We start from the raw sequence: 10,229 nt of genomic DNA on the forward strand, positions 1-10,229 counted from the left end.
CGCAGGATAGAGCAGTGTTTAGGGCTGTTGTACATAGGGTCGCTATGAGTCGCAAACGACTCGACGGCACATAACAACAACAAATGGGAAAATCACATTGGCCTAATACCAGCTATATAAAAAGTAAAATAACTCTTCACCTCTATTTTAATAATGATAAATATCCTGAGTCTGCAAAAATGTCAGAATCTTTGTAACTATTTTAAATGCTATTCAAATGTTATTGTCATGAAAATACCCACTTAGTTGATTCCAACCCATAGTAGCCCCATATAAGACAGAGTAGAACAGCTTCTTGGAATTCTCAAGACTATAATCTTTATGGCAGCAAACTGTGAACACCTTTCTTCCCTGGGGAAGCTGGTGGGTTTGAATAAATTTTGTTGTTGTCAGTTAACTGGATATTTTAACTACTGTGCCAACAAGGCCCCTTTTTATGCAAAAAGACACTATCATCTTGCTTCTGAGTAAAATGATGTAGATGACATCAAGCCTTTTGGCTATCTTTGTTCTAAATTATGTTTCCAAAGGCATAGTTTTAATTAGCTCTAATAAAAAATGAGAAAATAAATGAAGACAAACAGAATTTTACTTTGCCATTTATCGGCTTTGTGATTTTTTGCAAAATACTTCTCTTTGCCTCTATTTTTTCTCCCCAATTTGTGAAGTGGGACTGTTCATCACACCATAGTATTGTGTGACTTGTTTAAGTATGGCAGGCAAAGAGCATAATAGATGCCCACATAGGAAGATATAAAAATTAGAATTCTTATTAATGAATAATAATTATTATGTCCTAAAAACCAGTTTACCTTTACTTGTTTTCTGAGAGCTGGACAATGAATAAAGAAGACTGAAATATAATTAATGCTTTTGAGTTGTGGTATTGGAAGAGAGCACTGAGCCCCCCAGGGGCTGCTAAAAGAACAAATGTGCTTTGGAGAAGGTGCCGCCAAAGTTCTCCTTGGAGACAAGGATGGTGAAGCTTCATCTCACGTGCTTTGATGTTGTTAGGAGAGGCTATTCCTTCAACAAGGACATCATACTTGAAAAAGCAGAGGGACAGTGAAGGAGAGGAAGACCTTCAACAAGATGGGTTAACACAGTGACTGCAACAAAGGGTTCAAGTGTGTCAGAGACGATGAGGAAGATTCAGGGCAGGGGTCAGATCTGCTGTTGATAGGGTCGCACTGTACTCGGCTGGACGGCACACAAAAATAAGAGTAGTTTAAGGGACTCTGGTAGTACAGTGATTAAAGAATTCAACTCTAACCAAAAGATCAGCAGTCCAAACATATCACTTTCTCTGTAGGATAAAAATGAGGCAATTTGCTTCCTTAAAAATTTACAGTCTTGAAAATACTGATAGCAGTACCGCCAGTACCACACTGTCAGAAAAGTTTCCTATTAGTCAGACCTGATTTAGGGGTTGTCGTTTGGGACTAAAGATAGTTTGACACTGAAAACATTTAATGAAAAAAGCTGTAAGAATATCAGGAGATGAAACATTTGGGCTCTCTGGTCCAGATGACCAAATTGATGCCTTTCAGTTATAGTGTTAGAGAAGGATACTGAATATTCCATGGACTGCCAAAAGAACAAACAGTTATGTCTCGGGACAGGTGCAGCCAAAATGCTCCTTGGAGGCAAAGATGATAAAGCTTCATCTCACATACTTTGGACATATTGCTAAGTAAGGCTGTTCCGTGGAGAGGGACATCATGCTTAAAAAGGCGGAAGAATGGCGAAAGAGAAAAACTTTCAACTAGATGGGCTGACAGAGTGACGGCAGAAATTACTTAAGAGTATCAGAGATTGTGAGGATGGCGCAGGATAGGACAGGGTGCTGATCTGCTGTTTTTAGGGGTCACTTATGAGTCATTCTCAACTTGACAGCACCTAACAACAATGAGGTCCAGATGAAAATTATTAGATACTTCCATTCTTACCTATGCATTGGTCAATCCTTGAAAATCCATGTTAGACGGTGTGTTGTTTTGTTCTGGGGTTGGTTTTTTGTTTTGTTTTTGTGGGTGTTTTTTTTTTTTTCCTTTTTACTTAAACAGCTTGATTTCTGTCGAAACGAAAATAATCACATCTAAATTGGATTTTGAGCATGAATTCATGATACATCTGGGCTTAATGCATAGGCAAGGAGGGCTGCAAAAAGAGAAAAAGAGTAAAGGGATTTAATACACAGAAGCAAAGTTTCCACGAGTATGATTTTACCCACCCAAATAGCCTTGCTCCCAAAATGCCTGGCTCCCAAGAGTTGTGCTTTGGTGACGTCTAGGAAGTGCTGCTTTTTCCTGCCCCTATGTCATGCCTCTGCTCTTGCTTGCCAGCTGTGTATAGAGTTTTTCAGAAATTAGAGGGTACAGAGAGCATGAGTGCTTGAGACAGAAAGCCTTGCTTCCTCTAAGCTTTGTGCTTTGGGGCTGTGGTTTCTACTGGGCATTGCAGCAAGAAAGGGGTTTTCAGCTGAAGATTCTCTTAAGTGTTTCCTTAGGGTCCAGTGTGGAGGGAGAAGCAGCAATTAGCGGAAGACATTTTTTTTTTCAGCTAATTATTCTCCAGAGTTGTGGATGGCGAAAAATAAACGAAGACATAACCCTAGCGAGTTTCACTTCTCTGTACATCCACATGCCCCTCATGACTTAATTGAATTAAGCAACAATTTTCATTTCCAAATTTTAGAATCACGTGAGAGGGACTATCAAAATTGAGTAGCTACATTATTTCTCATTTATCACTGATCATTTTAGACATGAGCTAAATCTTGGTGATCCTTAATCTGTAAGAAGAAATTGGGATTTCCAGGGCTTACAGTGGTTGATTTTTTTCCCCCCACTCAGGTAGATCATCACTTTTCTTCTGAGTCACCTCTGGGTAAACTAAACTCTAACCTTTTGACTAGCAGTTAAGCATGTTGACCATTTATAGCACCCAGGAACTCCTTGGACATGAAAGGGGCATTACTAATAATGTCAGTAAGACAAGAGTAAATCAGGTTGTATGGTCACCAAATTTGTCTTTATAAAACTGTTATTCACCGTGTCATTCACATGCTCAGAGTCTGGATGGGCCTACCTGGGCTTACACTCTGTCTTTGTTACTTAAGAGCTCTGTGACCCCCTCACATGACTTCATTTCATGGCACTTTAGTTCCTTGATTTGTGAAATGGAAGTGACTGACAAAGAAAAAATATTGCCTTATGAGTTTGGGGTAATCAATCATAAGGGAGATTATAAAGTGCCTTGTGCCTTGGTTGCTGTTAGGTGCTCCAGAGTGGACTCTGCCACACAGGGATCCCATCAACAACAAACAGATTGGAATCTTGCCCTACCCTGTGCTCTTGTCATAATCTCCAACGTGCTCAAGTCCATTGTCACAGTCACTGAGTCAAGCATCTTGTTGTACACCTTCAACAAGGCTGGATGCACTTGGTGGTTGTTATGTATCATTGAGCCACAATCAACTCATAGAGGACCGACCCTCCAGCGGGTTTTCAGAGGAAATAAATCACATGGGAGGAGACTGTTCATCTTTCTCCCACAGAGCAGCTGGTGCATTTGAACTGTATGCCTCTGGGTTGGCAGCGCAACTCCGTACCATTCAGCTACTAGAGTGTAGGGCCCTCAATATATTGTAACAATTTTATCACTAACTTACTATCTTTCTCTCTCTCTCTCTCTCTCTCTCTCTCTCTCTCTCTCTCTCTCTCTCCTCCTTTTTACCCTGCTCATATTTTTTATAAAAGCTAAAGTCATATTACACGTACAGTTCGGTTTAGTCTCTTTATGTAATGTTGTTTTGACATTTCCCTACCACTTCCTAAATAATATTTTAATGGTACTATAATATGCAATTCAAAGTTTAGTTTAGCTAATGACTTCCCTGCTATTGGATGTTTACATTGTATTCTATTTTTGTTTTAATAAAGGGAGCTCTGATGGCCTTGTGGCAAGAAGCTGTGCTGTAATCCCAAAGACACGTGGTTTGAGGCTACCAGCTGCTCGGCAGGAGAAGCATGGGCAATCTCCTCCCATGCAATTAGCTGCCTCTGAAAATCCGCTGGAAGGTCAGCTAGGGGTTGGTTCCAACTCTGGTTCACAACAATACAACAAACATAGACGGAATTCAGAGACTCCTGATACGATCCAGCTATAACTACAGATATGTCTAATACATGTGTATGTTGCTGTTGCATGCTGCCAAGTCAGAACCGACTCCTGGTGGACCCTCCAGTGGTTTTCAGAGACAGTAAACCATACAAGAGGAGATTGCCCATGTCTCACTTACAGAGCTGCCGATTTGAACCTCAAGCCTTTGGGTTGGCAGAGCAACTCTTTGCCACTAAGCCACCAGACTCACACTACAAGGCAGTGTCCGTTGTGAGAACTAGCTGTCCTCTCCCTTCCCAACTGGAGAGGCGGAATCAGTAGTCCTAGTGAAGTATATATACTATTGCTGCAGTGGCTGTCTCTGAGTCCCCATCTTATCTCTTAACCATCACCCATTCAGATTTTTCCTGACATTTAGTCACCACTTAAACTGGTCGAGGTCGCTCTTCTGGAGGGTTAACCTAGACCTTCCCCCTGGAGGAGGCTGGACCCTTAGTTTCCTTGCTCTTGATATAGGTTCGTATTGTTGTACCTGCCCATACACTTTTCACCTCGGACCCAGAGCCTCAAGAGACGCCCTATCAAGTGAGTCCCTTGGGTTCCACTTCTTACCTATTGTGTAGAAGCCAAATGTGACACCCAACAGTCAATTGTCCTCAGTTCTTTCTTTGACTCCAGGTGTTTTCAGAGTTTTCAGTTTCAAGTTTGGGAAGCCCTTACTGTGTTTACTTGCAGAAGTGTTTACCGCTGGAATTTAGGACTTCTAACACATTAGATACTAAGTTTGAGAGGGAAGGGGGCAGAAATTCTAAAAGTGGATAGAAATCACTGAACATTTGGTTTCTGCTTTTACTTCCCAGCCTCACATATTCTAGCGTCTGGAGACACAGCATCACGTATCGACTGCTTGCTCAGTGCACACAGTTTCCCATAGGACAGATCTTTTCCTCTAATTGACACCTTAATAAGGTTCTTAAGCCAACTATGTCTGTGTAATAACATGCAATATACGATCAGTGGATCTCATAGTTATGTTCCCATCAGCACAGTTCTTTTGTCATAAGCCGAATTCCTCAGGTTAGGGCCACGTTCTTTGGGATAACTTACAAACCATTTGAGCAGAGACGCAGCAGACGAGGAAGTCAAACTGACATTGCAAGTATGTGCCATCTCACTCTCACACTAACGCACTCACTGCCATTGCTGCTGTTGTTGTGTGCCATCGAGTCTGAACTGACCCATCACTGACCGACCCGACCCTCCAGTGGATTTTCAGAGGCAATAAATCACACGGCAGATTAGTCATCTTTCTCCCATAGAGCAGCTGGTGGATTCAAGCCACAGATTGAAATCACTGCCATTGAGTTGATTCCAATTCACAGACCCGACTCCTCCCCCCTCACCCCCCCCCACCCCGCACTGGGTTTCCAAGAAAGAGACTTCCAAGCTTTCTCCCTCAGAGCCATTAGCAGATACAAAGAACTGGAGATACACAATTTTGGGGGTTAGTAGCACAACTCAATATGAAGTATGGCAGCACAGCTTCCTATGTGAATTTCAGTAAGAACAAATCACTGTTCTCTTTAGGGTGGAAGGATTGATTAGAATATAGCTACCAACAAGTGGTTGGCTGATATACTTGAGGAATAGTGAGGTCCCTGATGCCTCAGTTCTGCCCTCTTTCCTAGTGCATTGGAATTTCAAGACAGTAGGCCAAAGAAAAGAAAGGGAAAAGAGTATATTTCAGTTTCCTTCTATGCTTCGTCAAAGAGTTTGCCCTATTGTTACTTTCTCCACACATTCAAGTTATACTGTATGGGTGTCCACTGACTGTGACACTCATCATAAAGTAATTTGACCCTATCACAGGTCTTTGGAGAGGGACATCATGCTGGGTAGAGTGGAGGGACAGCGCAGGAGGGGAAGACCCTCTATGAGGTGGATTGATTCAGTGACTGGGGTAATCGGGATGGGTGTGTCAGAGGCAATGAGATTGGCACAGGATAGAGCATGGTTTAGGGCTGTTGTACATAGGGTCGCTATGAGTCACAAATGACTTGACGGCACATAACAACAACAACAACAATCATGGTTCTAGGGGAGAATTCCATTTACTTATTTAACTCTATTCTCCATGAACCATTATATGCTATTGAAAGGATTTATTGAGCATAACTTTATTTATTTACTTCTTTTTTTGGTATGATTTTCAATCACTGAAAAGTATTAACAATGAGACATGATGACCTCACCCTTGTTTTTAGTCCTTGCTGAAAGTCTGAATTGGGCTGGGTTTTCCCCCCAAAGTCCTTCTATTTTTAGAAAGAGTTCTAAGTTTTAGAAAGACTAAAAAGGTAGAAATAAAAATAGATTTATGTCTAATTTTGCAAGTCTCCAAATACCTTGACTCTTTCATTCTTACTTTCTGACTTGCCAACTCTTTTGTGACTTATCTATTTTTTGGTGAACCTTGTTAAATGCCTCCAACAGCAATCAACTCATGCTACAAATATTCTGCTTCCCCATTTTTATCTACATCTATAGATTACACCATTTCTTTTCTTAATTGAGATTTCAATAAAAGTTTATAAAGAAATTGAATTTCCATTCATTCATTTTTGCACTTTTCTCTCCCTGCTTCCCCTCTCCCCAGTTTGCTTTTTTCTTGGGAAAAAAAGTTCTTTCATTGATATACAGCTCCCCCAGACCACTTTATTATGTAGCCCTTATTCTGGACTCTTCTCATGCCTGTAATACATATTTATATATTCTTTTTATACAGTTCTCTCCATCATCTATTTCAAGGCTGTGTATAATATTTATCCCCTCTTAGTTTCTGCCAACCCCCATATCAGTCCTGTTTTATAACAGTGGTATTATGTAATATTTGTCTTTTTTTTGACTGGGATATTTCGTTCAGCATAATGTCCTCCATGATCACCTATTTTATATAATATTTCATGAGTTTTTCAGTGCTTCATAATATTCCATTGAAATTACACCATTTCTTATATAACCTCCTTTCCAGGCACCACAGGTAAATGAAATGCTTTATGAAATGCTTTATTGAACCAAACACAAATTGCACTCTTTCCAGCTTGTAATACAATACCCTTTCACAACCACTGCCCTGCTCTAAAGACATTTACCAATGTTAAGATTTTATTAGTTTCTTACATTAGTACACCACTCTGTATGAAAGATCTATTTATGCTATATTGGCAATGAATTCAAAATGAAAATTTTTTTATAGTACTATTAAGCCACCATGAGTTAGTTGATAGTCTCTTTATCCTGGGTTAGTCACCAATACAAGTATTAACAGAAAAAAAGGATAGAAAAATACATACATAACACCTTTCCCTAGAAATGACATGGCATGCCCACTTGTATTTCATTTACCCAGGAGATAAATAAAGCTATGCATAAAATCAAGAGAATGAAAAAGTAAAATCTTCCTCTAGGTTTGAAGAAGAGGCAAATATTGACACACAACTATGCAATTTACTACCTGGGTCATAAGTTTCGTTCTCATGTACCTATTGTATATGTTTTTTGTTTTGGGCCTTATTTATTTACTTTTTTTTATCATGATCTTCAACCACTGAAAGGGATTAACAATGAGGCATGATGACTTCACCCTTGATTTGGTCCTTGCTGAAAGTCTGAATTTGGGTGGACTTTTTCCCCACTGAAGTTCTTCTATTTTAAGGAAAAGTTCTTAATAAATAATCCATAAAGCCAAGAGAAAAGAAGAAAAGTGGGTAGGGAGACTACCTCTAAGCACTATAAAAGGAACAACCAGCACACAAAGAGCGTGTTGACACATTGTGGAAGATATAACTAATGGTACTGAACAATTTGGGTCAAAATCATCACATGAAATTTAATTTTCTGTGTAAACTATCACCAAAGATATGAGAAAAATATTATTTGTAAAAAGATCAAAATAGAAATTCTTCATTAAGTTCCCCATTAACTGTATGAATAAACGAGAGAGGGCTTATGGCTAGAGGATCAAGGAGTTCTGAGGAACACTGGCTTGTTGACTTGGCCCCATGTGTGGGGCTTAAGGCTGAGTGAAGAGACTAGGAAGCCTGGAACACAGGGGGAGATGTGGACTTCCAGATTTGTGGTTGATGTCCCCTTGTACCTTGTCACCAATGGCTGGGGATGAGGTGACCAGAACCCAACGAGATGAAGAGATGATCCATGCTGTGAGCTAATGTTGGTTGCTGCACCCTGAGGGCTTGCTCTGGACTGGACTTTGCTTGTGGATGCAGATGCTCAAAGTTTTCAAATGGAACAGAAGATTCTTCAGCAAAAGGGCTGTTTCCTCAGTCTACTGGTTTAAAAGGGATGGGCAAATCAGAAATTGGCTATCTAAAATGGGAATATTAAGGCAGGAGGCATGAATTATCTGGCTTACGTTCTTTCACAGATGTAATTATTAGTAAGACAATTGTAAGTGAAAAAATATATAAAAATATGTAAACACAATACAATGTAGATTAAAGATTGTATGCTACTCAATAAAAATATGGAGGGGAGAAAGCACAAATGAGTTATGTCACATTTATAAGATTTTTGACACCAATTTGTGATTGATTTTGTCTTAAGCAAAGGGATTAAAATTTCATTTTATTACAAAAAAATGTTCCTCATTAATAAGTACAAGTAATTATTATTCACTAATAGAGTCACAGGTGACTCAATGGCACAGAACAACAACAACAATAGATGAATATCTAGCCAGATTCAACTAAAGCTGTCCACCAGTTTTGAAGTGGTACTAGAATAGGTATTTTTTTAAAGCCATATTTATGGGTTTTTTTTTCTCATATATCCTGTAATAAAACATTGTCAAAAGAATAATGTCAGGAGAACATTATTTTCTTCCATCTGTTTAAAGCATCCTTGATTTCCTTGTTCCTCAGACTATAGATCAATGGATTTAACATGGGAATCCCCACGGTGTATACAAGAGAAGCCAGCTTGTTTTGGCTAACAGAATCATTAGAGCTGGGGCATAGGTAGACAAAAGTGCCTGAACCAAAGAAAAGAGTCACTGTTGTCAGGTGAGAAGCACAGGTGTTGAAAGCCTTGGACCTGCCTTCCGCTGACGTGATCTTCAGAATGGCAGCAACAATATAACCATAGGATGTTATAATAACCAGGACAGAGGCTAGTCCGAAGATCACTGTGAGCACAGAAGTTATAATTTGTAAGAAAAAGGTATCAGAGCAGGATAGGATCAGCAGTTGGGGCATGTCACAGAAGAAATGGTTGATGACGTTTGGACCACAGAAACGGAGCTGAAGTATACCACACAGCTGAATAAATGAGCCAAAGAAGCCAGTGATGCAAGACCCTACCATCATCTGCAGACAGAGGGCTGGGGACATGACAGTTGTGTAAAGGAGAGGATTACAAATGGCAGCAAAACGGTCATAAGCCATGGCCGCCAGAAGACAGCACTCGGACAGTGCAAAACCAGAGAAGAAGAAGTATTGCATAGTGCAGCCAAGAAAGGAGATGTATTTATGTTCTTTGAAGAAGTCTGAAAGCATCTTAGGGGCTGTGGAGGAAACATAACATATGTCTAAGAAGGCAAGTTTGCTGAGGAAGAAATACATGGGTGTGTGCAAGTGGGAGTCCATCTTGATCAGAGTGATAAGACCCAGATTCCAGGAGATTGTCATGAGGTAGATCACCAGGAATATTGAGAAGAGAACCGCTGTGAGCTTTGGAAAGTCAGAGAATCCCAAGAGGATGAACCTGGTAACTGAAGTGTTGTTTCTTCCTTCAGCTATTGCCATGGTTCTCCTGAGATCTATAGGGAAGTACGGAAAGAAATGATCTCGTCATTCTAGCATGCTCAGGCTATTGAAATTAAATAGCAATGTTATCGTGACTCTGCCTTCCTTCTTAAAGATGAGAAAAAACCTGCCTAAACAGATTGATTTCTTAATTTTGAAAAAAAAAATCTTGTCATTAAAATATAAACAATGCACAGAAAATAGCATCGATACTTATGTAGAGTTCTACCCACATTATTTTTTTATCGAATAAAGAGATCATTACTTTCTATTTTCTGCCGTTAT

The 10,229-nt window shown here is 39.8% G+C and overlaps 1 protein-coding gene across 1 annotated transcript; it reads right to left on the reverse strand.

Moving 5' to 3' along the window:
- Positions 1 to 9,002: 9,002 nt before the first annotated feature.
- On the reverse strand, positions 9,003 to 9,944 carry LOC102876300 (olfactory receptor 5AN1-like). Its single transcript, XM_006900474.1, has one exon. It carries the CDS (start codon positions 9,942 to 9,944, stop codon positions 9,003 to 9,005), a length of 942 nt encoding a protein of 313 aa, XP_006900536.1.
- Between the last annotated feature and the right edge of the window lie 285 nt (positions 9,945 to 10,229).

This window comes from Elephantulus edwardii, unplaced genomic scaffold, assembly GCF_000299155.1.
Source record: "Elephantulus edwardii isolate Elephantulus edwardi_28Jun2011 unplaced genomic scaffold, EleEdw1.0 scaffold00284, whole genome shotgun sequence".
NCBI lineage: Eukaryota > Metazoa > Chordata > Mammalia > Macroscelidea > Macroscelididae > Elephantulus > Elephantulus edwardii.

What these genes read in the sequence shown, in the direction of transcription:
- LOC102876300 (XM_006900474.1), bottom strand. Translation starts at nt 9,944, where the DNA reads ATGGCAATAGCTGAAGGAAGAAACAACACTTCAGTTACCAGGTTCATC.